Source organism: Trachinotus anak, unplaced genomic scaffold (assembly GCF_046630095.1).
Source record: "Trachinotus anak isolate AG129_WGS33_773 ecotype Australia unplaced genomic scaffold, CSIRO_AGI_Tana_v1 ptg000004l, whole genome shotgun sequence".
Classification (NCBI taxonomy): Eukaryota; Metazoa; Chordata; class Actinopteri; order Carangiformes; family Carangidae; genus Trachinotus; species Trachinotus anak.
The window spans coordinates 15,871,206-15,898,460 of NW_027273855.1; the positions used below are offsets into that span (position 1 = coordinate 15,871,206).

General features: G+C 40.9%; 2 protein-coding genes across 5 annotated transcripts in view; one reads left to right on the plus strand and one right to left on the minus strand.

Annotated features, from left to right (window-relative positions):
• cacna2d3a (calcium channel, voltage-dependent, alpha 2/delta subunit 3a) overlaps nt 1–27,255 on the plus strand; it is a 112,243-nt gene that overhangs the window by 69,990 nt on the left and 14,998 nt on the right. For 3 of the 4 annotated variants that reach the window (XM_071476368.1, XM_071476366.1, XM_071476369.1), the window contains 17 exons: nt 1,437–1,454; nt 5,086–5,157; nt 5,466–5,546; nt 6,218–6,292; nt 7,925–8,008; nt 8,097–8,168; nt 8,846–8,907; nt 9,012–9,079; nt 10,919–10,964; nt 11,449–11,546; nt 11,638–11,731; nt 11,900–11,995; nt 12,139–12,260; nt 13,069–13,146; nt 25,849–25,910; nt 26,419–26,463; nt 26,568–26,630. In XM_071476368.1, coding sequence (XP_071332469.1) covers nt 1,437–1,454; nt 5,086–5,157; nt 5,466–5,546; nt 6,218–6,292; nt 7,925–8,008; nt 8,097–8,168; nt 8,846–8,907; nt 9,012–9,079; nt 10,919–10,964; nt 11,449–11,546; nt 11,638–11,731; nt 11,900–11,995; nt 12,139–12,260; nt 13,069–13,146; nt 25,849–25,910; nt 26,419–26,463; nt 26,568–26,630 — 1,236 coding nt within the window. The remainder of the gene's footprint in view (nt 1–1,436; nt 1,455–5,085; nt 5,158–5,465; nt 5,547–6,217; nt 6,293–7,924; nt 8,009–8,096; nt 8,169–8,845; nt 8,908–9,011; nt 9,080–10,918; nt 10,965–11,448; nt 11,547–11,637; nt 11,732–11,899; nt 11,996–12,138; nt 12,261–13,068; nt 13,147–25,848; nt 25,911–26,418; nt 26,464–26,567; nt 26,631–27,255) is intronic. The other variant, XM_071476367.1, reaches the window with a different exon arrangement.
• On the minus strand, nt 15,503–22,065 carry LOC139620641 (leucine-rich repeat and transmembrane domain-containing protein 1). Its single transcript, XM_071476370.1, has 4 exons — nt 21,164–22,065; nt 18,847–19,231; nt 18,517–18,722; nt 15,503–17,179 (listed from the first exon to the last, which is right to left on the minus strand). Exons 1-4 carry the CDS (start codon nt 21,198–21,200, stop codon nt 16,650–16,652), a joined length of 1,158 nt encoding a protein of 385 aa, XP_071332471.1. The 5' UTR covers nt 21,201–22,065; the 3' UTR covers nt 15,503–16,649.

Genomic DNA, 27,255 nt, shown 5'->3' on the forward strand with positions numbered 1-27,255 from the left:
ATTTAAAGTTGATCCACTACACATTTTGTTTCACCATGTGTTCAGCGAAATACATTTGCAATTTCAGGATGAATTGTATAATCCAATGGAGAACAGTAGTGATAAATACAAGCGGAGGGTTAACGGTGTATTTTGCCTTTTTATGTCTCAAACTGTGACTGTGTGAAAGTATGTGTGTGTGCAGCAGATGGAACTATTAAGTGAATGAGCCTCCAGTGTGTGTTTGGGAGTTGTGTAGCGTGAGTAGAACATTGGTGAGTTAGTCTCTGATCTCTCAACCTTGTAACATTCTGCACACAGACACACACATTTAATATGTTCAGTTGCCAGTTGCTATGGCACACCTAGACAAAACTAATGCAACTACTTGTTGAAACTTTATTAGAGAGAGCTGTTGGTTCAATTTTATGTTAATTTTGGAGGATGTAGTTTTTGGTGCTTTATTACACTGACGGGTATTTCTGTTATTTACCTTCATTGATATAAATGGCTTGGACTAAATAATAAAAACCCATTCAGTATAATGCAACAGCACCACAAACCGCAGGCTTTGAATCATAAAACTGAATTAACACCTCTCTATAACAGAACAACAAAACAGAACATTATAACCTTCATGATGGTAGGATTTATTGCAGTTCAGTTGTATTAGACTGCATTAGTTTTTTGCAAGGGGTCCCTAACAAACTGGTGACTAAGTGCAATGGTAATGAAAAATGGCACAAATTCCATAAAATCACATGCATAGCTAAATCACCTATGCATGCCATTATCATCTCTAAAATACCCTAGAGGACAGTGACCGATCTAGCCAGTTCTCTGTAATACATAATCTACACACAATATACTGTGGTATTCATGCATTCACAGAGCTTCTCTTTTGTTCAAGTTACTGTCTTTGGCCATAGAGAGTGAACAGCAGCCATTTGTTCTCAGCTGTTTCTAAATAGATTAAGAGACAGAGAGCTTCAAAAATGTAAGGAGACAAAGGTAAGTGCCCTCCAGCAGAAATTCCCACTACAGTACATGAGAGTGAACACTTTCTCTCACTTTCTCTCTGCAAATCTCTTCATATCCCTCATGTTTTTACCTTTTTCTGTCTTTCTCTGCTTATTTTTGTCCTCATTGTCCCCATCCGTTCATCACAGTCAAAGTACGTGCACTCAACTCTGACTCAACAGCAACAGCTTAAGTGTTGCTTCCTCTGCTGTGAGCCTGATAGCCATAAAGCTCTCCTCTCTTGACACAGCCACTGTTTTTAAAGTTGCAGTCAAAGTCAGCGTCAGTGGATTTAAAGCACCCACTGGTGCTGGAACTCCGTTCAGTGGAAACTACACTGGAAGGCTTTCTGACACTTATCCACAAACATATTGACCCTTTCTCTCCCCCTCCTCTTCCTCCTTCTCTCCTCCTCTCCTCCCTAATCTGTTCTTTAGCTCCCCCAAGCGCAAAAGGTAAAAATTCTGCTTCGAGGTCATTGCTGTATTGTGCTGTGTTGAGGCCTGGTGTGTGTTCATGTGCATGTGCGTTCTGGTCTCTGATCTCTATGAGATGAAGGCATAGTTTGGGTGAACTAACCACCATACTGACCCATGGCATTTTCCTGTGTGTCACTCTCGTGTGTTGTTCGTCAACCTCCTGATTCAAACCATGCATCGTGGTTGTCGTCGGTTCAGCTGATCGCTCTCTTCTGCACGCCCGATCAAACACAAACACACGTCTGTGCACACTCAGACTCATTCATCACTGATGATTCTGTGTTGGCTGTGCTTCGCCAGTATCTCTGGGCCTGGCAGTGTGACCGTGTGTGTAAATGTGAGGCTACATTTTGCTCTTTTGCCTGTGTGATTTTGGTGTGAAAACAAGATTGCCTGTGTTATTTGTTTTGGTAGAATTCTCCAGAATAAGCTGTTTTTTGTCATCTTCTTGGTGAAAATCCAATAGCCTATAATGACTGGCGGGATGATCTGTTCTGATGCCTTTTTATCGTTTGCAGTGTTTTATTTTTCACTGTTTTATAAATCATATGTGGGTTGAGATAAGCAGCTCTATAATCATAACAATGATGATGGTGGGACAGAAGAGAGCCCCCCCCCCCCCCATCAGCATTAGCTGAGCATAGAGCAGTCGCATTAGACAGCTGGCAGCCCATATGTCTGACATAGTACTGTTAGTGTGATAGACTGGAGCTGATTGACATCGAAACGGCTCAGCAGAAAACAGAAATAGATATCACATTGTTAGACATGATAATTGGGATTAGCAAGGAATCTGCACTGCTTCTTTGCATGTAATCACCCCAGCACAGCTCCGGCCTCGGTGCTGTGACAACACAAACGCAACAGTCATCTGCAAGTAAAACAGACAGTGACAGAAGGACAAGTGTACGGTGTCTGATAAGAAGTTAGCAAAACTCAGTGTTAGGAAAATTATAAGCATCTGGGATTTGTGTTTCAGGGCTGATGGGTATCATCTCTCCAGATGTATCCTGCATCCTATCTTTTCCTTCTCCTCCTCATTCCCCTCAGTGCAACCTTTCTTTCCTATAGCATATCTCCCCTTTCTTCCTCTGTTTTACTTTCCTTCTCCCTCTCCACCTCTTTCCCTCCACCTGTGCTCATCCCTCCCCTCTCGCTCCCTCCTCTTCCTCCTATCCCCCGTCTCACCAGCTTCATCCATCATTCTCTGGCTCATTTGGCTTTGTTTCCCACTCTGTCGGATGAACTGACAACAGAGCTCAGGGATGATGGGAGGAGGGACGTGTGGTGGGGGTATTTTCGGACAAGTGTAAGGACGGTTAGAGAAAGAATGTAAGAGATTTGAAGAAGAAGGATACAGTATCAGTTAAAGTTGGGAAGAGAATATAAAGGATTTAAAGAAGGATGTGGGGGTGAGAGGAGGGGTTTTGCACTGAAGTAGTAAGCTACTCAAAATGTCTTGACGGATGAATATAAACTCATTTTAATATTGATTGAGGTAATTGAGGGCTTTCATAGATAATCCCAAACTAAAAATGTGTGCTGGGTTTGTGCCAGCTCTGCTTCCCATGGGGTATGTTTTAGTTTTCCCAAAAGAGCCTACAGGGGTCTGTGGCTCCATCACTTACACACACCAGCATCATTAAGCTCGGTCTCCAAGGAAACAAGAGTCACCTAGTCCACAAGCACACAATTTGTCACAGCAACTTAGATTAAGAGGTGACCTGTGAGACACCAAACACAGGGCAGGGGTGTGTATCCTTACCCTCTGAGGGATGTAAGTGTGTGGGTATTTGTGTCAGTGGGCAGCTAGTGTATTAGAACCCAGTGTAGTTCTTTTTCATCCTCTGACCCACAGCAGGGGACTTACACACCTCATTTACTCTGACTGATACAGAGTAAGCCACAGAGGCAATGATGATGCAGATTCGGCCCAAATGTGTGCTGAGTTCTGACCTTGCATTAGAGGTCACACGTTGTGTGTGATAAGTCAAATTCTAGAGAAAGAGCACTCCCTTAGGGACTTAGAGCATGGTCATGTTGGAGGACACTCATGTAGAGTTCAAGGAGGTGTCTCTTTCCTCTCCTGGGTGAGGATAATGAAGCACAGGTTTAAAGGGCTTTCATCCCCCGGGTAGGGCAAGTGGGGATCATCTGTAGTGTGATGTTGGCTTTGAGTCCGGCAGATGCAGTCGCTGGCTGCCTTTCTCCATGCAGCTCTTGTTATCTGCTTAATTACAGTATGTAATTTCCCAGAGCAGCTGGGCAAGCTTGATTTTCACCAAACGCACATATACTGAAAATACAACATCTTAGAGTACAAAGTACAAAGTACAAAGAGCACGCATTTGATGGGGACTGCTCAACAACAGTTCATGGGGATACACAATAAATGTCGGTCCATATGTTTACAGACAGGTGATATATGATCCAATAGACCTGAGCTTGGAAATAGATTTAGTATTTTTAGAACGAGACTCTGCTTGTTTCGCCCGTCCTTTGATCGATCCCATTCTCCAGCAGCTAGGCTGTCCATTGTTACAGCAGCTGTACTTAGGTGTGCTTTGTTCGCTCTTTGATGTCCAATACTGCGTTGTGAATTGCTATTACCAGCTGTCTTAGCTCTGGTCACCAATTCCCCCTTTTCCAGTGTCTGGGAGAGACAGAATGGATACTAGCAGTCTTCTGTCATTACCTATTATTACTGGTGGGAAAGGGGGGTTAGTGCTGGAGGAAGTGTACAGGAGGCGTGTAATGTTCATTTAAAATGATTGGTTAAATGGGTAGTTCCCTTAGAAAAAGTACTATATTGGAATTTGATAACAGAATCTGAAAACAATACTGTTGATTGCTACAGCAGAAACAAATCATATGTATTATGATTTGTGCCTTTTGCCACCCCATCTACCTTAAGCCATTGTGGATTTTGTTCTGGGATTCATATTGCAATTAATGCACCAAATACTTGTTGTAACTTGAGCACAAACTGCACGAGTGACAGACATTTAGACAGTTTTGACATTTAGGAGTGGACAAGGTCAGACCACTTTTTGTCGAGTACGAAGCCCTCCTCCGGTCTCCTCATAACAGTGTCAAGCTTTCATCTCTAATGGATATCATCGGCAGATACAGACAGCCGCCGGAAAGATAAATATCATAATTATTCCAGCAGTCTTTAGGGAGGGAAGATACCCAGATCCAAACTAGAAGCACTGCCTTTGGATAAGCTTATTCTGCACGAGATCAAAGGCAGGCTGTGATTGAATACATTTTAAGGCAAATAATAGACATGAATAAAACATGTCATGGAAGTTTTGTAGGTCCCTAAAGAAGATAATATGACTAGGTCTGCTGCAGAGTTCCTATCAGGTTCACTACTAAAGCAACGGGTGTTTTGCAGCTTGAAATAATTACTCGCTTAATGTTACTAAGCAGGATCTTGCATATAATATGCATGATGCCACGCAATGTGCTGTGCAGTTACATTTCTTTTGCAACTATAACAACAATGTTTCTTCATTAGCTTCCCTCTTTTCCCTCCCTCCCTCTCTCTTTCTCCTTCTTATCCTATTGCTGTCTTTCACTGTTCATATCTCATGACTCACAGTTGGAGGACGGTCAAGGTCCAGTTCTGATGACCACAGTGGCAATGCCAGTGTTCAGTACCAAGAATGAGACTGTAAGTAATTGTATTTCCCCCAATTATTTTTCTCCAACAAACTTGCAGTTTAATTGAAAAACTATACAAGTATTTCTTGCATAACTCAAGAGAAATTAGGTTTTGAGAGGATCGACGCAAATTGTGAAATAATGGTTAATTATGTTTGTATTTGATGGACACTAATTTCAGTTTGATTGGAGTCTGTAAATGAGGATACAGTAGAGCATCACTAATTGAATATATATTGTAAACTAAAATTTCTTTGGAAGTAACCTTTCAAACACAACTTATTAACATTTGAATATTTGTAATGTGTGTGCTTCCAGAGAAATCGTGGGATCCTTCTAGGGGTGGTTGGCACCGATGTGCCCGTCTCTGAGCTGCTCAAGACCATCCCCAAATATAAGGTACAACACCCAATGTCATTCAGTTATTCCTATGAGTAATTATAGACCTGAGTGGCCATATGAGATACCCCTCCACACCACCACACCTTTTATATTCTGAACCAAACTTGGATGTCTTTTGAACCAGGTGATTGGGTTCTGTGAATCCTCTATTCACCTTGATGCTAAGTCAGTAAAAAACTAAAGCAATTCTAAGGGTTTTTCTTTTTTTATTACTCATGTCTGTGTGTATGCCACTCCAGCTCCACAGTACGGTAATTGAATGCCAAACACGTAGGAGATAAATCAAAGGTTTTGTTTAAGTTTTGACACTGATTATTCACAGCTCATTCCTCATGTCCAGTTATGACATGAAAATTACACACATTATGTATACTAATGCATTCTGATAGTGTCCCCCACCACACCCCCTGTGCTGATTTATTTTACTTGTAGCTGTAAACCTTGGTTGGATGTAAGATTTTAAGCTTTGAAAGTGTGTTATTTGTCCAGACATGGACGAATGAGGCCATCCTTCTGCATTGTGCAGTTGTGCGAGTTCCACTACAATGACAAAGATTCTGTCTGTAAAAATTACAAAGAGCTTGATTAGCTGGGATTTACAATGAGGTACAGATTTGTCATGCATCCATGTCATGCGTCTGTCTGTGTTTTTGTGTGTGTCCCCCTAGCTGGGCATTCATGGCTACACCTTTGCAATCACCAACAACGGCTACATCCTTACACACCCAGATCTACGGCCACTTGTGAGTATTACCTCCAGCACCATTCAAATGCTCTGTAAGGAGTTAACTGAGTATGAACCTTATTATCATAACAATCCCTTTTTACGCCGCAGAGATTGAAGTTCAAATGTATTAATTTATTTTGTACAGACCACTGAGGAATACTAACTCTTGAGTTCATGTCAAGTCAATTACTGATTTCGTTGTCACATTGTGATGCCGATCGACATCGAAAATTTGTGTGTAGTTGTGTTGGTACCCTATGCCTATGTGCCGTGCGCAGCGTGTGTGTGTGTGTGTGTGTGTGTGTGTGTGTGTTGGCTATGTGGTGGTATGCAGATGAGGGGATTGTGTTCCAGGCCTCCGCTGTGCTGTGAATAGACAGAGATACAGCTTCTGAATGGCTGTGATTAACTCCATTGTACTCACTCACTCCTCTCACAAGAGGATGAGGGGAGAAAGTGCAGAGAGGAGGGGGGGGGGGGGGGGGGGGGGGGGGATTGTGGAAAGCAAGGAACCTGCCTAATGTGAGAATAGGTGCAGAGTGACAAAGCAGGGTGCCACACAGGAAGGAAATGGAGAGACACTGAGGGATGAGAAGAGAACAGACGAGGAGGAGAAGAGAGAACAGACAGTGACAAAGACAGACAGATGGTTTAATGGCGGTCTAATTAAAGATGCTAATGAACAGTGTTTAACAACTAATGAGAGGTGGGATGCTGTCCTCAGTGACAGATGAATGGAGAAGTACACACATACAGCAGACACACACACAGATAAACACAAATAGTACGCACTAATAAGCCCAATATTCTGGCCTGTGTCACCTTTATTTACTGTCCATATCAAACAAGGTCTGTGGGGGAGAGGAAAGGAGATAAATGGACATCACACATACATAAATTTGGTCTTCTCTAAAAAATATTAAAATATTATAATATTATAAAATTTTTGGAACTCTGCTCATTTGCAATCTGATGTCTGTCTGTTAAATATGAAGCCAGAGACAAGAGCTGATCAGCTTAGTCTAGCCTGGTTGCCTGGTTACTTCATAGTGATGATAAGACTCCAGGAAGTCACTGCACTACACTTCTGTTTTTGCATAGATTAAGCAAATGAGATATAATGTGTTAATTACCGTTTGATGAGATTAAGTGGAGGTAGTAGGTCTTTTTTTTATTTGCACTGACCCGGGTTAGCTGTTTCTACCTGCTTCCAGTCTTGATGCTACGCTAGCTGTCACCATTCTCCTGTGTCCTGCCCTGCCAGAAAATAGAATTTGTGATTCATTTGTGATTTATTTGCTGCTTTTTTGCAGTATTTATTTTGCAGCTTCTCAAATGCTACTTTTATCTAGTTGGTATCATTCGTATCATTATAAGTCACTATACTGACTACCACAATGCTGAACAAACAAACAATTTCTAATTGTCACCTTGGGCTGGCATTTTCACTATCTATTTCAGTATTTTCTGAAATTTCTTGACTATTATAACAAATAATGAAGAAAAAACACCATACAATAATAAATAGATTAATTGTTAATAACAGTAATAATAATGGAGTCCTCTATTATGGCATACTCTTTAATTTTCTCCAGTGTCTCTCTATCTGTGTGCGTGCATGTGTGTTTACATGGGCCTGTGTGTCCAGTATGGGGATGGCAAGAAGCGAAGGAAGCCAAACTACAGCAGTGTGGATCTGTCTGAGGTGGAATGGGAGGATAAGGACGACACGGTGAGACACTTGTAGTAAATCTGCATTAAGCATCACCACACCACCTTGATCTGGTGTTTGAAATTTCCTTTGTGCTTTGTGTTGCTAGCTGAGAAATGCCATGGTCAACCGGAAGACAGGGACCTTCTCCATGGAGGTGAAGAAGAGTGTCGACAAAGGGGTGAGGAGCCCAAAATGCAGAAATTCACAAACACACACTAACAAGCACTCTTAGGATGGTCCCAAAGGGTGAGCCAGAGAAAATACTCAGCAAGGAGAATCCACTCTGCCAAGGGGTTGGTACACTTGGCACAGTAATGTACAGGATAGACTAGGGGATTTTGTTTCTGATTTGGTTTGCTCTGCATGCATGGGTGTGTGTCTGTCTGTGTGTGAGCCCCTTATCTCCACCAAGCACATGTTGCTGAATGCAGGAGAGACAGCAGCCCAGTGATTCTCTTTCACTATTTGCCTGTCTGAGAGAGAGAGAGAGAGAGAGAGACAGAGAGAGAGAGAGACATTCAGGTGTGTGTGTGTGTGTGCATATTTTGCATTTTCAAAGCTAAGTCAAGAACATTATACATTAGCCTGATTATAAAGCATTCAATATGTAAATGCATATCTGCAGTCACACATATACACACACTTAAAACTACACACACATGCATATTCACATGGCAAAACCCCACATCCATCTGCAGAATAACAGGTCCAGTGACAAACTGCTAACCCAAAGCATGTTCTCCCTGCACCACTAGATGGAGCCAGAGTTCAGGGAATCACATCAGATAACTGCCATCACACTGCCGACTGTTTAGTGCAGTGTATAATAGAATTTATTAATTTCTTTTATTTCAGAAACGTGTATTGGTATTGCATAATGATTACTACTACACAGACATCAAGGGGACTCCTTTCAGGTAAGAAAACTGGAGACATTAGAGTAACTGAAGCATCAGGATTCACAGTTTTCTTTACACAACAGAGAACTGGTAAGTTATCTTTTTTTTTTTGTTATTTTCAGTCTAGGGGTAGCTCTTTCCAGAGGCCACGGGAAGTTTTTCTTCAGAGGGAATGTCACAGTGGAGGAAGGTAGGAAATCCTCCTCTCTCTTTTTCTGCGTTACTCACTTTTACCTTTGTTAGCCTACCTGTCATCATTTCTGTCTGGTTTTTTATAGCAAGAAATACATACAAGAAATCAGTGCTATACAATAACAACATTTCAGTGCTTCACATGAAAATAGACATAGAACATAGAACTAGAACATAAAAACAGGGATAGAGCATATTTAATGTAACAGGATTTAAAATAAAACTGACTCAAAAATAACAATAATAAAAATAAGGGTGAAACATAATGCATAATACAAGATGAGAAATAAAACTACTTTAATAGTTATAATAAAATGAAACAAAAATAAAGTTAAGAAATAGAATACCCAGAATGCGTAATATTAAGTAAAATACATAAAAGATGTGCAGCAGTGCATTAGTGCAAAGCAAAGCTCAGGAAAGTCATAGCTAGTCATAAAGTGAAGAGATATGCTTTTAGCTTTCCTTTACAAATATTTAACAGGCTTGCTTCACTGATATCTGTTCTGTAGTGCTTTGTTATATGCAATCATCGATTCTTTGTATATATTACTGTGAATTCTATAATAATATAGTACTCCATTACAAATAAGTCCAGCTTTCAGAATTTTTCTGGGGTAAAAATACAAAAGCATTATCAGTAAAATATACCTGTTTATATAATATACCCATTTTAAGAAAGTATCATTTTTATATATAATTGATATTTTGTAGTAGTTAATTTTCTAAGGCTAAGCAGCTCTATAGTTTCACTGTAGTATGCTTAATTAGGACTGCCAGCAATCCCAGGCTTCTGATTGGTTAAGATGTAAAACAAGTTGTCTGGGCTTGTGAATTAATTTAGCTGAAGTTTTGAAAAATGGGGCACACACAAGTGTTTTACTAAAGCACACTTCAACTATTTGCTTGAACTCTATAACATAAGTGGGAAAATGGATGGTGCCACACTGACATTACTTAAGTATTGCAAGTAAAAGTATTAGTAGAATGTCTCCGTTCAGATCTTCATATAATAGGATTATTGTTACTTATGGATTAACATGTAAGTGACATTTTAATGTTCTACCTGAAAGTGGAACTAATTATTTCTACTTTATACTCATTTAGGAAGCTGTACTTTCCTATGTAAACTATACAATGTAACTTGACTATAGCTTTGAAATACTGTAAGTGTAATGAAGCAGTAGTCAAGTATAATTTCCCTCAAATATGTAGTGGTCTAGAAGTTTAAAGTAGCATAAAATGAAAATACTCAAATAAAGTACAAGTACTTCAAAAGTCTACTTAAGAAGAATTACTTACTTACTTACTTCCTCTCCACCACTCATAACAAGGGATTATTTTTCATGTGGTCTTTGTTCCTTCAATTTTCCTCCATCTCTTAGTTACTCAAACACTTACACACATTCAATAGCAATGTAGTAATAATGAACTTGAAAGCCACAATTGGGCAGGAAGTTAAATATTTCTTTTGTGGCTCCTTAGGTGTGTTGTACTTGTTCTTGACAGTGCGTATGTTGGCCTCTGTGTGAATGTGTGTCTATTTTTATGTCCAGCCTCATGCATGTTAATATTCATGTAGCGGTGGCGTGTGCGTGTGTGTGTCTGTGTGTTTCTCTAAACATGTCCATCATGCGGAGCCCTCTGAGCATGACTTGGCTCTTCCTGATCTAATCAGACCTGTCACATCCATTCAAAAAACACATTTTTCACCCCCGGTGTGTGTGTTTAAGTCTGTGTGCATTTGAGGTGTAGATGCCTAGCCCTATTATTATGAGTTCATATTGAGTGCTTTTGCTCATTTAGTTTGAGATATGTAGTTCTTATTTTGTTACAGGACTTCATGACTTGGAGCATCCCGATGTAGCGCTGGCAGACGAGTGGTAAGAACAACATAACTGTATGTTCTGCTCTGACAATATACCAAATGACATTATGTTTGGACTTTATCCTAAATATACTGCCAAATTATTAAAATCAAACAAAGTTATAGTTTTGCTTCAATACAACAGTTATACAACCACTTTGGGATTTATAAGACTTTGACTTGATGTTTTGTGTCATCTGATGACTTGTGGTCGCAGGATTCAGAACCAACATTTAAATAGATTACAGTAAATGCTTTTCAAACTAATGCTTGTAAATGGGAAAACCATCTTTGTTTTACTTCACATTTTAGTCATTGTAGATGCCCCGCAATCAAAAGGCAACTGAAAGCAACTGGACAGAGATTAAATAGTTTATGCAATTTTGAGCAGATCCTCAATAATCAGCTACAAAAATTCAGTTTTGAAAGGAAACTATCTGTCACTGTGTGTTATGTAACAATAAGAAATGTCTGTATTGTCCAATCTTGTGATATGACAGGACATACTGCAATACAGACGAGCACCCAGAGCACCGCTACCTGTCCCAGATAGAGGCGATCAAACTCTATCTCAGTGGCCACGAACCGCACCTACAATGTTAGTGAAACTCCTCTACAGCCCACCTTCCTTAACTGATATTATCTGATGTTTTCTGTTAAAGAATATACATTTTTTTTTGCTTTGTTAGGTGACAAGGAGCTGATTCAGGAGGTTCTCTTTGATGCAGTTGTGACTGCCCCGTTGGAGGCCTACTGGACCAGCCTCGTACTCAATAAGTCTGAGTATGTCACTCTTCTTTTTCCATGTTCTTATTGTTGTTGATATGTTATCGAAGGAACCAAAAATCCTAGTCTCTTGTGAGAGCTTTTTTTCTGTTTTGATTGTGCTGATAGCAAACATGCTGCGTAATTGTGCGCAATTGTAGGCTATCTATTTGTCATAATACACAGGAACTCTGACAAAGGAGTGGAGATAGCCTACCTGGGCACAAGAACAGGCCTTTCCAGAATTAACCTGTTTGTGGTGCCTGATGAGCTTACAAACCAGTAAGTATGCTGGCATTATGTTCAGTATGTAGTTTATATGTATGTATACACAAATGTAGAGTGTGCACACTTCCAAAATGCACATCCTATGTTTTGCATATGAATCATTTGTATCATCACCTCTGTTTCCCGTCTGCTTCAAGAGACTTCCTGACAGCCGAAGACAAAGAGGGGGTGTTCAACGCCGATCACTTTCCCCTGTGGTACAAAAGGGCGGCAGAACAAGTTCCTGGTACCTTTGTCTACTCTCTACCTTTCAACACAGGTTAGTTGTACGTTTTGATTTCTGAAAGATGTGTTGCTAGTTCACAAATGTTTAGAAATCAGAAGTCAGGTACCACTTTTGAATTATTTTGTAGTTCTACACAGTAGCCACTAGTAGTGCAAGTGCTCAGGGACGCATACTCACCTACTATAAGGTAGTTCAAAACAAGCTTACAGTTTGTCAAATGCAAAGTTATATAGTAATTTATCAAACAAAGAACTTTTTAAATGTCCTCCATCCCCTTTATTCCTCTTTTAGCCATATTTGGTCGTTTTCTCTCGCCATGCATCTCTGCCTCCCCTTCCTCTCTTATTAATTCTGGGCTGTGTTCTTGTGGAAAGGACTGATTGCTGTGGGTTGAAATAAGATACTTTAGGAAGAGGTTCAGCCCTTTCCATAGTGACTTGGCCAGAACACACGAATACGCACACACACACGCAGGCACCTCACGCATAGTCAGTTGAACCATGTCTCTAAGAAATGGTTTCTCCTCCAGAGGGAGAACGTGTTCCCATCTGTCCTCAGCCTCAGGCTTTCCATTAGTGCCAGCTAATACAAGTGATCTGAGAGCCTCTTATTTACTCGACGGACTTGCCTTGGATGCACTCTTCCTCTCAGGACTGTGGCAGTTAGCTACAGCCATTAAATAGTACTCTGTGGTATTTATGTTCAGTGTTTCTCTCTCCAATCACCCTGTGGTCAGTTCAGAACTAATATAAGAAATTATGATATGACTGTGATTTGAACTCAGTGTATGTGTGTGTGTCTGTGTGTCTTGTGTTTCTGTGTGCTTATGTGTGTGGCGTAGGATCAGAAAACAAGAGTGTTGTATTGGCCAGCACTGCCATTCAGCTTCTGGATGAGAGGAAATCACCCATAGCTGCGGGTAAGTGGGAACTCAAGTGGCTCTTTCTCTCACACACTACCACACTTCTACATTGACAGAAGCTGTAATATTCTCTTCCTTACGCCACTGTGCTATGCTAGGCTTTGTTTTCCTGGTCTACAGTTGTCCACCCGAACTTATTTTCCACTTTTTGAGTTGAAACACTCACTGCCCACATATACTGGCTATTCTGCTTTTTTTGTCAGTGGGTCCTGCCCCTGCTTGAACATATGCTCAGGAGAAGGCGAGAGTGCAACATAGCACGGACATTTGCATCCAAGAATATTTATGCCTAAATATATTAATAGAAGCCAGTTTCATAAATGCCTTTTTGTGCATTCATTTTTGCCTCTATGCTTATTTAAGGCATACTGTGGCCAAGAGGATTTCTTTGTGGCCGGCCTCATCGCACGTCCTGGTGACTCAGAAGCCCCACAATGTCACGCCCATATAATGCAACTTGGTGCAATCAGCAAGTTGATGGTATGAAGTGCAGCCCTTGTTCTGTTAGCCATCATCTTGCTTACAGAGGAAAGGAGCAACAGACTAAGTGGAAGAAATGGCAAAGAAAGTGTGAGGTTAGAAACAGACGGTGGTTTCACAGTAGTTATGGTATTATATTTAGGAAAGTTGTGATTCGTTACCCGCCTCCCCCCAAATGTACAAGATGACTTTCAGTCACTGTTCTCTGTTTTTTTTGACATGACAAAAATGATAATTAATATGAAGAAAGTTGGCAGGACCTTGTTTGCAAAAAAGGGAATATTTATTGCAACTTCTGATGTGTAGAAATTGATACACTGAGTAAAATAGAAACATATGAAATCGCTAAAATATGCAGATAAGTATCTGGTGTCTGGCTGAGTGCTGTTCCTCAGGCGGCCATGCTTGCAGTAAGGTGCCTCCAATTTTCTTCATGTTTATCCCTCTTTTTTATGCGTTTGGAAGTCCTGTTTTCCTACTGTGTTCTACATTGACAGTACAAATGTCTTAAATGAGCAAGTTACTCTTGCTACAGTATACACAGTATACTGTGTACAGTATGAAGAGGTCGGGAGTACTGCATTCCTTTCCACCTCTCAACATATGTACCCAGGATCAATGTGGAGCACAGCTTTTGCTTCATATTAAAAACCCTCTCAGATGATTATCTATGCAAGCTCTCCTGTCAACAGATTAGGGCTAAAAATGCCAGCAGAGGAATCACAGAAAAATATGTGGGCAGAGGAAAGAAAAAGTGAAGAAAAGGAAAAAAAAGAGGAGAATCTTTTGGAAAAGCAGTGATAAAATAAGGGAGGAAATAAAAGGGCAAAGAAAGAGAAAATTATTTCACGGTGCCTGCATGCGTTGACATGAAAGCAGTGCATTGTGGGTACTCTTGGCCTGGGGGAAACCACTGGAGCAGAAGGACAAGAGATGGGAGAGTCTGTGTGGTGCCACAGCGCGCGCACACACACACATGCACATAGAGTATTCATCAGATTTCTAGCCAAGCAGCACACAAGCAGCCCACAGTTTACACCAGCCCACAGTATTATCTGACACTGTTGACTTGATCACTGTTCTTTTAAGATAATATCGTCCTCTCAAGTCCTGTTTAGCAGAAATCCAAATGACTAATCAGTAACAAGGATTTATGAAGATTCTGTTGTTACAGTGGGTGCTGATGTAGAGTAACAGTCATGTTTGTCAGATCGGGGGATGTATGTAACGATGATTTTATATAAGAGAGTCAGATGGGAGGAGAGATGTAGGCAAGAATGCAAATTTAGTGTGGGCCGGTTAGGGCCAGTTTTCACTGCTCTGCGCTCCACTGAGCTGTAGACTTGTGAATACGCTAATACACTAACTTAACAGGACAGGCTGATGACATCACACGCCATGGCCCCTGCAGACATCGCTTGAGTCACAATGTTAACGTGTGCGTACATACACGACTCTGTATGTGTGTGTATGTGTCAGTGTTTGTGGTCACATCCTCAGCCACGTGCAGTGAGTCTGCTGCCGCAATATACACACAGCCATGAAAGTCAGGTCAGGCGTTAAGACCAAAGGCATCTGTGTACATTCATGTGCCCCCACATTGCTCTGAGTAAGCTAAAAATCACTTGTGATTTCTAATTATCAATAGATGGATAATGAAAATGATGTACAAACATTCCCTGAATGTCCTCTCTTTAACATTGTACTGATAATAAACTAATAAAGAGACAAAACTTAGATTTATCAGACACCTGATATTGCATTATATAACAGAGTACTTCATAACGCCCTTGTAATGGTAGTAGTGAACTCTATTAGAAAAAATAACAAGGTTGGGCAAAATCCACGAAGGAAAACGTCAAAGACACAAACATTGTATATTCAAATTTATCTCATCCAACTTAATAAAATTATTAAAGTAATACCAAGTACTGTATAATCCACAGTAATCTAATTGAAATACATGTAAACTTCACCATTTCCCTTGTCAGATTATTTAACATGATTAATTAATTACCAGTATCCATACAATAATCATTTCAAATGTTTCCCTTTATTTTATATAATACATACTGAAGGACATGACTACCATTATGTAATCAGCATTAATTCACAAACAAGACTCAATTTCAAAAACTGTAGTTCTAAATGTTTGCGTGTGTGCGGGTGTGACTGTGTGCAGAAGGATGAGAATTCAGACTAATGAACCCATAAAGTCATAGAAAAACAACAAGGCTGAGTCCAGGTTTTGTTGTTGTTTTCGTTTTAGTTTGTTTCATTATTGCTTCAACGAATTTCCCATCTTCACCTCAGCTGTCAGAAAAATATCCTTCACGAAAAACATGTTTCCTCCTCAAAACTATATCACATTTTTTAGGCACAGACTCTTAAACTCTCTATAAATATGTGCATACAGTATACATCTCCACACACACACACACACACACACACTCGAGCACAAATGAAACACTGACACAAACACTTTCATCCTTTTTCTCATACACTCACGTTAATGATACAAGCAACTTAGAACAAAACGTAACAGACAGCAGCTGCCTACTATGAGTTTTCAAAATGACCTCAAAAATAGACTCAAAATTATAAACAACAACCAAAAGACAACCAAATTCTGAAATCCGTTTTTAAATACCAGAGATCTACTACTATACCTACAAATACACAATTATAAATATATAGCAATTTGTCCCTAGTTGTGATATGCATCTCAGACAAAATGGAATTGATACGTTTGAATTCTTTGGCCTACCCCTCAAACCCTCATACAGTAGAAGATACTGTCATCAGTGCATAGTCAAATACCTGTGGAATTTAGCTACCCAAGTCTCAGAAATGAGGTGAACATACAGTACGCATACATAAAGTATCTCAATCTCTCTCTCTCGCTCTCTCATCTTTTTTCTCACAAACATACATGTACAAGCACACACATGGCATCCAGAGACGATTAGGTTAAAGGGATGAAGCCCAGGTTTTAAGTCCAGGGTTCAGGTTATCATCTCCTAGGCAATAGCATTCTCCAGTGGTTCCTTCTCATCTGCTGTGGCATGATCTGCCCCCTGCACTGCTGCCAACTCCTCGTTCTTCTTTAGCTCCCGCTGATATTTGGCCATGATAGCAGCGTAGGCACAGCCGTACACTGCTGCTGCCAGCATCATCAGACACACGATTCCACACACTACGCCAGTGATGATCACTGTGGCAATAGCGTGGCGCAAGTTGACAGGCCGATGCTTCTGCTTAGTTTCACACTCCGGCATGCTCCCTCCCCCTCCTCCTCCTCCTCCTCCCCCACCACCAAAGCCCTCCCCCATTGCCATGGGGACATGGAGAGCGTGGCTAGAGGGATGAGCGTGGTTGCCATGGGTGTGGCCTCGCAGTAGCCTCTCGGACTCTAGGTGGTGTATGTTGGCAAACAGGTAGTGGTAGCTTGTGGTCATGCAGGCATGAAAGAGCTGGTAAGGGACTTTCTGCAGGTCTCTACCCCTCATTTCTTCTGGCTGGGCGCAAAGCACCTCATCCACCACTCCACCTTGAGATTACAGATAGATAGTTCAATCAGAGAGTGATAGTAAAAGACAGACTGAGGGGCAGGAATGAACAGGGAGTCATGCAACAGTCAGTTGTTGTGTATTACAAGCACATTACCTGCTGTTAATTGACCATTTCCTATTTGGCAGCTTTCTACAGAGGAGGCCACAATCATAATTATCATACCTGAGCCTCAACCAACCCATTACTTAAGATATTTATTAATTTAGGGTGTAATGAGTTACTTTAATGGGCCTTATTAGCAAGTGTTACACGATTAACAGCTCGAATAGAGTCTCTGTTGGATCACTGGAGCTGAATGAATCGAGTCTGCTGGAGAAAGTGTTGAGTTAGGGCTTCATCAGCTGTCCTCTGTGTGTGCCATAAAACTCTTTATTATTCATCTCTCTCTGTATTCATGTCAAGCGTGCCCCGTTCTTTCCTCCTGCCTGATTAACCACAGGCTTTCTATTAAGCATACATCCTTGTATCTGGGTGCTATTGTTCTGGTTTGCAGTAATTAGAATTTTCAGTCTTTAAGACGAAAGCTGTGTCAGGGTAATACAGGAATGTAGGCGGGCCAGCCAACTCCAAGCGAGCCTAGCTTTCACTGTACAGTGGTTATTTTGTTATCTAATGCAAGCAGGGGTTGATCTAGCATGGAAAATAATGCAGTTGACTGTTTAACCCTTAAACACTTTGTATACACTAGCTATCTCCGGTTGTAGAGATCATCACCATAGTTGTAAGAACTGCAAGTGCCAAATATCACATTATTCAGGAGATTATTGTTGATGTATAGCACCTATTGCTAAGCTTTAAGGTCAGTCAATGTAAATGAACCAAGAGTCATAATAAAGACTGCAGTTAATGTTGTAAATCAACACTGTAATTTTATGCAGTATGGGTCTGACATGCATGTGGACACCTCCCCAAGCAGTAGTCATCAGATGTTTATGATAGTAAGAAGCCAAACAACTACATTGTACAGGAGTACAGCTGTAAACCAAACAACATGAGACACATTTTTTCCACCATTTGATAACTGGGCAAACCTTTTAGCTTTGCCTTAACTCCACTGTGCCAGTCTCTCCAAGGGCAAAATACATAAACAAATGTATGTATCATTATGTAAACCGGCCATTTTATTTACTATAGTCCAGCCATTTCTGCTCTACTAGTTTTAGGATACTTTCTTGTGTTAAAGGTCAACATTACCATAATTAAATATTGGCATAATTTATTACTGTGCCCAGAAGGAAAGGCATTGTGATGGATGAAGGTTTGAAATGTTGCAGATACTCCCCAGCCACTGCCTAGAGCTACTAGTGGTCTAACCTTTAAAGAGGTAGGTCTCCAGCCAGAGTTTGAGGCCTATGAGCTGGCAGTCACACCTCCAGGGGTTGCCTCGTAGCGTGAGGCTGTCCAGCCGGGTCAGGGCTTCTAACAGGGAGCGGTCCAACCGTGTGAGCCTGTTGTGTGCTAGCCCCAGGTGGCTAAGGTTTCTCAAACTGTCCCCCATGGCTCCAGGCAAACCCCACAGGCTGAGAGGAAGGGACATGACAGGGAAATAAGAAAGGATGCAATGAGTGATGTGAAGTTCACAGTGGCTATTGTTCAACAAGGGACAAATAACAGATTTGATGTGTTCCAGTTTTGTTGTTTAACCTGTTGTGTGAGAGGTCAAGGTGTGAAAGCGAGCGGATAGGTCCGAGCAACCGCTTGTCAAGCTCTCTCAGGCTGTTGTAGGCTAGGCTGAGGCGCTGCAGAGTCCTGAGACCCAGCAGAGCAGTTGGTGAAATAGATGTTATAGAGTTATTAGATAGATCAAGAATGCGGACAAGGGGTATTTCTCTGAAAGCCATCGATCCCAGCCCCCTGATACGGTTATCTTGGAGATACAGTTCTTGCGTATCTGGATGCAGTCGTCGGGGAATGTCATAAAGGCCTTGACCCCGGCAGTCTACTACTTTGGTGTTGCTGTTGCAGCTGCACTCCTTTGGACAGGAATGTGACAAGCAGAGGAGGGGTAGGAGAGCACACACGAGTACCACTGTGGAGACAGGGTGACATAATAATAAGTTAGACATCTAAAAGTACAGTATGCTTAGAGTATTTATATTCATGTATGAAAAAATACAGCTACACATATATTTTGTTTCTGATTTTATAGTTGACTAAAGATGTGATCTCTTTCAGCAGTGCACTGGATTACTATTACATAATTGCATACATTCAGCTGCCTTGGGCAATGTCACTGAAGCAGATAAACGCCTTAATCACCAAAAAGAGACATTTATGTAAGTGAGCAAATAGATTTCCAGATTGTTTTGGCATAAATATGATTTTAGAAGGAAATGGAGTCCCCTTTTCTTTTTCTCAGATAGCACAGTTCCCTTTATAATAAACAAGACAGTAAACTTATTACTAATATGCCAACTCCTACCTCCCACCCCCCTTAGACAGTGGCCCTTGGTGACTTCACCAAAGCCTCATAACCCCTCACCCACACTCCACCCACACACAAATCCATACACAGCAGATATTGGGTGTCTGATTCCCTTTGAGATGACTTCACATGTCCATTCCTTCTGGAACATTACAGCAGTATTTATAGCATTGGCTGGACTAGCTCGAGGCTCAATGAAATGAAGCACAGACTGGTGCATGGGAATGTAGCTAGTTCACAAGGTACACTCATAGATCTGAACAGATGGATAAGCTGCACCATGTTTTTGTTTCCATAGGTACAACAGCTAAAATGTTCTCAGAGCAGTTCAGAAGCCATTTTCCCTACTAGTGATATTTAATGTTTTCTCAAATGGGATGTATTTAATCTTTTCCTGTATTGGGCGACATCTCGCTAGAATCTTCACCTAATTTACCCTGAGGCAGCTTTGAGTCTCACAACAACCTGATACTCCAGAATCATATTAGGAAACACTACGCAGCTATTAATAGTAATAATCAAACTAGAATGGCACTCACTAGAGCGCATACCTCTGCCAAGGCCAAACAACCCTACACACGTCTGCACCAAATTTTACAAATTCAAAGATCTCAACACTGCAAAAATGTCAGATTTTTTTAACCATGAAGATCCACATATTATTTCTTTAGAAAATTGTCTCACAATCATAAAAATGTCCTGGCTCTTCCCCTTTGACTGGATCGGCACTAAATTTGGATTGATTTGGATTTCTCTGGCCCTTGCCCCATTCCTTCACCAAGTTTGGTGCAAATTAGTTCAGTACTTTTTTTACAAGTGCCTAATTCTAATTGACTCTTTCGTCACACATCAATTCGTCAGTTAGTTTGGTACAGTGACTCTTGGCAGTGTTGTTGTTATGATATTATGTTGCTCGCTTCAACAAAAAAAGCATCAGAACACGGTTGGGTTGAGACTTAGTGCGCTGCAGTGCAAAGCCCTGTGTTAATTGCACCCTTGCTAATGAAATGAGAGTATGTGTATGCAAGAATGCATTTGATCACATCGGCTTATACATGTGCACATTTACTCATAAACAACCTCATATACATACAGTGCATACATAGAAACACATAAACAGAGCATCAGCTCAGTGGAGCGTTGTAACAGCAGCTCTGGAATGAGGTCAGCGCAGGGGAATGGCTCTTTGCTCTGATGTGTCCCTCCAGCCCAAAGTACACACAGAGAAGCTTGTAATGACATGCACACATAACCCACAGCAAGTAGCACTTTAAATCAGCTCAGCACCAATGTCAATACCTATTTGCAACAGGAAGCATTCAGGGGCAACGTTAATGTACTACCATAAACCTAAGAGTGTGAATGTAAAGTTGCACCTGTTTTATTTCAGGAACTGTTATGAGCAAGTGCTTTATCATCACTCAGTTATACAACAATTTATACAACATATTAGTCTCAGCATCTGATAGCTATGCCCATATACAAATACACACACGTAAACTCAAATGTGTTCATGCAGGCACATGGAGCTCCTACCTCTCATATCTGCCAGTCGTCCTTTGGCCGCTCGCATTTGTTGTTCTTTTAGCTCCCTTTTTGGACTCTAGTAACTGTCATTGGTTGAAGATCCATTTGCCGTTAGTAAGGCTGACATTAGCTTGTCCTGACTCTCATCTGTGTAGGCTGATATGGTCAGTAGGTGGTAATTAGCAGCAGATCAGCACCAAAAACCTGTGTTGTCCTCAGGATCCCCCAATACTACCTGCACGGGCATGAAACCCCATCAGAGCGGGCAGATCAGAGCACAGAGCTTACTGCCAGCCAGCCAGTCTGGGAATCACTGGAGTTAGGGAGATCTGCCTCTCTCTCTTTCTCTCTCTCTCCCTCTCTCTCTCGCTCTGTATCTCTCTGTGTGGCTCTCTCTCAACCGCTCATTCTGTCTGTTGTATTTTTCTTCATGCTTTGTTTTGTTTTGTTTTGTTTATTTTGCCTGTGTTTCTCCTTTACCTGTTCTCTTGCTTGATTTTGTTTAATTTCTGCTCCTCTGTTGAATCAAAATCAACATGTTTTCTCTCTCTCTCTCTCTCTCTCTCTCTCTCTCTCTCTCTCTCTGTTTTGCTTGCTTGCTCTCACTGTCCCCAGTTGTATTGGTGAGTGGGATGGTGTGTCATCTCCCAGTGGACAGCTGTGCCTCTTAAATCACAGCACACACACATTCACTGACATTCACATTACCTCCCATTGCTCTGGCAAGAGTTGAACGAGACAAAATTAGATCTGGATCCGGATTGTAGTGCGTCTAAACAAACACTCGAACGCACCTAACAGGCTCGGAGGATGCCCATTGCTGTGGCATGCTCTGAAGATATTATGCATGAGCCGTGGGCAGGAGGGCTGACAGAACACGCCCCCAGCACAGCAACACAGAACGCACAAATGCACACACACATGCACACAGTGGGATATTAAGCTGTTGCAATAAATTTACATGGATTTTTTTTTTTTTCCTTTTTTTTTTTTTTGTATGTAAATGGATTGACTGTTAAGCTCATATGGGCTCATCGGACGCTTCAAGGAGAAGCAAAAAATGAACAAAGGTAGAGACAGAAAGAGATTAATGAGTGAATCACTGTTAACGATGAATATGATCAAGCTTACAAGCTGACCTTGGCTTGCTATTTGCCCCCCTGTCCATCCATATTTATATCCTTTCCTCTGCTGAAGGGCATGACAATTATTTTCATTCTGTCATTTATAGTAAAAACTGAAGCCACTATGTGTCACCAGGTTATATTTAGTTGATTTACTGGGGTAAATGTGTGAAGATATTAGCTTTAAGCAATTGATGCACTCATGAAGTGGCTTTGAAAAACATGCATGTATAGGGGTTTGCACCTGTGTGCATTCACACACACACAAACACACACTTGCATCAACGCTCTCATTGCACACTTGAGTAATCATGTACACCTACACAGGCAAATACATCCTCAAATGTGTGATGACACCTTTGTATTTGCTAAAAGCCCATATGGCTGATGTGTCCAGACAGTCTGTCGTGTTTGTGCTGCAACGTCTAAAAATGTTAAACATCGAGTTACAAAAAAGAGACACAGAGAAAATGCCCTATTATTCCTCCTCCAACCACAATGCCAGATATTAGCATCATGTGACTCATGCATTTCATGTGACGCATTTAATGCATGTGACATTGAAGCCTTAAGGGCAAAATACAACGATGGTTTGCATGATTTGGATATGGTTGTTTCTGTTACATCCTCTGACTCTTTCAGAAAGTAATATTTGAGATTTGGCCAGCACAGATAGATTTTTTTTTTTAACAACAAAATGATGAACTGCCTGATCATTTTTTAAAACATTTGAATCCTTTGTCTGGATTTTGTCCCAACAGTCAAGTCTCAGTATTGTATCAACAAGAACACACAGGGAGGAAAGGTCAGAGGAGCCTAAGTCTTGTAGACTGCTGGCATCCTTAACAACAGCCTCCTGTTCTGCCCATCCTCTGAATGCTGCTCAGCATCTTGACATGATCCGCCCCTGCGCTGTGTAGCTGCCGTGGAGCTACGCTGCTGGACAAATGCTGCACCAAATTTGCAAATCACTACATCTCTCCCAGACAGCCCTGTGTGTTTGTGACGCTTGTATGGAGGTGTTTTTTGGATCACTGGGATTTGAACTGATGGACACACAAACACTTAAACAAAGAGAAAAACACACATGCACAGTGCACCATCATAATTGCCCTTGCTATGTTGCATACACAGACTTGGATGCACCCTTGTGGTAGTGGATGCATATATTTATACAATCCTTATTAGAATCCCAACTGTCTGCAGGCTTTAAAGCGGTTGTCATCTCTCCCTGCCTGGGATTGCACTGATAGGAGATTGGTGGTGGTGGGGATTTGGAGTGGATTTGATGTCTCTTCATCTTTGAACTCATAAAAGCAGCTCAGGGCGTAAATACCCCCAAGATCTTAAATCATACCTAGGGAAATTAAATGTTCCCCCGTACAGAAAATTCCCAAGCATTAGTGAGACAGATTTGGGCTTCTGTCTTTGTTCTGAGCCAACTTCCAGGTACCAGCCAACATCAGAACACCTCTAACCTCTAATACCATTTTATGCAGCACTGCTCATAGTGGATTTATGTTTCCATGAACTGTTTTCCTTGCTGAGCAGATGTGTTTTACCATTTGATATCAATGTGATATTTCAACTTTCAGATGAGCTGTGCCTCCAAATCTTACATCCTCTAATTATTTGAAAGTGTAATGTTTCAGAATTCACAGTCTGTTATCTTTTTCCTTCACAATATTCCCTTTGTTTTTACAGCTTTTTTAGAGTGAATGATCTTTTATCTTTTATTGGCTTAATGATCTAGGTTCTCCCTGGTTTCATACCATGTGTGTTTCCATTGCTGATGCCCAACATCTTAAATTAGACTCTCCTCCTGGGTTTTCCATGTGGGTGTAGAAATGGTGGGCTGCTGAAAGGATCTGGCAAAGCTTATGATGGGATAATCTGCACCTGTTTCTCTGGGCAAAGGCTAAAACAGGCCACAGCGGTACCCCACTGCACTTAAACAATCACGCAGACATGCAGTCGCGCTAAAAGAACTGCCAACCAGTAGAATATTTCCCGCTGATAATGTTCCCTTCACATGTTGACATCCAGTGATGTGTTCAGTCTTTTATTTTTTTTATTGTTATTTGGATCCAATCTGTATGCAGACTCATTTCATTGTATCTCTCATTAAGACACTGTGTTTCTCTACATTCAAATGTATATGAACAACTCAGTCACACAAATATGCCATTACTGAAGCATTGCACGAGACTCAGAATGCTAGTTTATATTATATATATATAATATTATATTAATATATGTCTTGATACCACTTTTCTGATACCGGTGTCGCAACAGAATTAGATATTTAACAGTGCTATCGATACCAATCTGAACAAATCTTTCCTTTTTATTATTTACCAATTAAGTCAGGGAAAGTTAAGAATATCTAAAAGCATGATGTATAAATTGTCAGATACCTCCTCCCAAATATAACATACATGAATAAGGCCTTGTTTTAGTGTGCAGATGTGGGGGATCTGCAGTTTGGAAGTTAAATATGTGTTTGGCAACCTGTAGACAGGATTGATTTTTTTTTTCTGTTAAGTGTCAAAACATCATGTTTTATCTACAAAAAGGGGGTTGGTCATTCAGTTCAATAAATTCCATGACATTCTCCACTATTGCCTATATTTTGTTGCTGTCTATTACCTGCTGCACTGGCACACGTTTCTTTTTGGAGGTTGTTGGATGTATGCAGTGTTTTTCTTCCTTTGGTGTTTTTTTGTTTGTTTGTTGTTTGTTTGTTTGTGTGTGTGTGTGTGTTTTATATGAAGAGTGTGGTCTGCCCCCTTAAAAATGTTGTCTGTTAAATCTATCCAAATACCACTTTCTCTTCCATTAATTTACTACCTGTGGCTGCTGGATCTGCATTTGGATGAAGCTCCAAATTTTGCTCCTGGAAATACTTACACACCCTCAAAGCATGGCAAACCCCCACTGAGAGAAGGCTAGGGTCCTCTGAGTCTTAGAGGCAGGGGGTAGTGGGAGGGTGGATGGGGAGGAGAGGAGGGAAGCTAAAGCCTGTGGTGAATGTGTCAATCTTTCCTCAGCCAACTCTGAAAAAGTTGACATATTTAATGTCAGCAACTGTTTTTTCCAGGCAAGGAATTCTGGTCAGATCTATGCATTTAGAGACCTGCTGGGATGAGGCTTAAGGGAGTGAGAGCAGCTCTGTGTACCAACTCTGGAAATGCTTGTTGGGATAACAACAGGGAGGCAGACTGAGGAATGGGATGGATTTCATGTGGGCACAGAAAAAAGGGGTCTGGTTTAGAATCGTGTGAAACTGCATTTCGAGTGTGGTTAGCGGCATCTGTGCAGATGTGTGTAGATTGTACAGTATTACAGATGCACTAACACACGTTTAGCCTTCCAGAAAAATAAGCTGATGCAGGGTGTAATTGCCCATATGGCCCATTTTGTCCAGCAGTTGTTTGCTTTTCCTTCAGTTGGGGTTAATGAAATGACTTGTGTTGTGATAAAGATTATCGTGCTAATGCGCTTCAGCATGCAGAGAGCACACACACATCCTGCTGACACACCTCAGCGACTGTGTTGTCTCTCTTTCAGCTGTGGGCATCCAGATGAAACTGGAGTTCTTTCAAAAGAAGTTCTGGACAGCCAGCAGACAGGTACACATGCATGAACACACATGTTCACACGTGTAATACAAACACACTTGTTAACCAAAGTAACCTATTGTAACTCAGCCAATTACACTGCTTACCCAAAGCAGTTTAAAAATACATACAAATTAAAGGTCAATAAAGTCAAAAGGGAAAACATTAACCACTTTGTTCCTACACATAGTTATGAATTTGTACCACACATATTTGCTTTTACATAAATCATCATTTGTTTTATGCTATTTTTGTTCCAGTGAATATTTAATGACTCAAAGACCAATGAAACTTGGAAGTTTATATAAATAAACTTGGACCAATGGAACTTTTAACACATAAAGGTCATCAGTCTGTTTCTTTCCATGTATTTATTTTAAAATCATTTTGGGAGACAGTAAAGGTTTTCAGCCGACAGAAGCGATCTATGTTCTTTGCCAAACAGCCTAAATATTTGGTGTGACATCCAAATACAGTAGATGCAAATATCTTTTTCTTTTTTTTTGTTTTTATCTTACAGTGTGCAGCACTAGATGGGAAATGCTCCATAAGCTGTGATGATGAGGTCGGTCAGCCTTCTTTTTTTTTTTTTCAACTAACCCTCCATGATTCTGTCACTTTAGCTTCTCACAACTGCTTTAACACTTTTAACTGTTTTCTACTTAACAGAATATTAACTGCTACCTAATTGACAACAATGGCTTCGTTCTGGTAGCAGAGGACTATACTCTGGTAAGACATGCACACACACAGACACATAGTGCCAGATAAAGCACAATCAATGGAAAGGATTGCATAATACGTGCACAATAGCCTGTTTTCATTGTTAGAATAACCACAAAATAAACACAACCATTAGCTGTATCTGATATGAGCAACATTAGCTTCTTGTGTTGTTGCCAGATTGTGAGTCAATTGTGAGTTTGAGGTCCATGATTTATATTAAGTCGGCTTAATTACACCAGAGTGTATGTGTACAGTATGTAAATGAATGGTAAGTTTGACTGTCTTTGTATGACAGCTGTCAGAACATATGTACTGTCTGTGGATTTTCATTCATGGCAGTAATTAACTTGTGGTCCAGAGCTGAGCTTGAATTTTAATCCCTGGTAGATGTTTGCTTCAGTTTTCTAATCATTTTTCTGCCTCCAATGCATGATATTGTTGTTTAGACTGCTCTCAAGGAGACATGGTGCTGTCCTAGCATGTACCCTCTGCTTAGCTGTCACCAGACATGCTGTCATTCTGGTTTTGGCTCATCCAGCAGCCAGTCCGCTGGCTGTCAGTGCCCTTCCCCTCCCCTGCTTGTTCTTTTCATGTGTCTCTCACTTGCCGGCTCCTATCCTTCATTTGATCT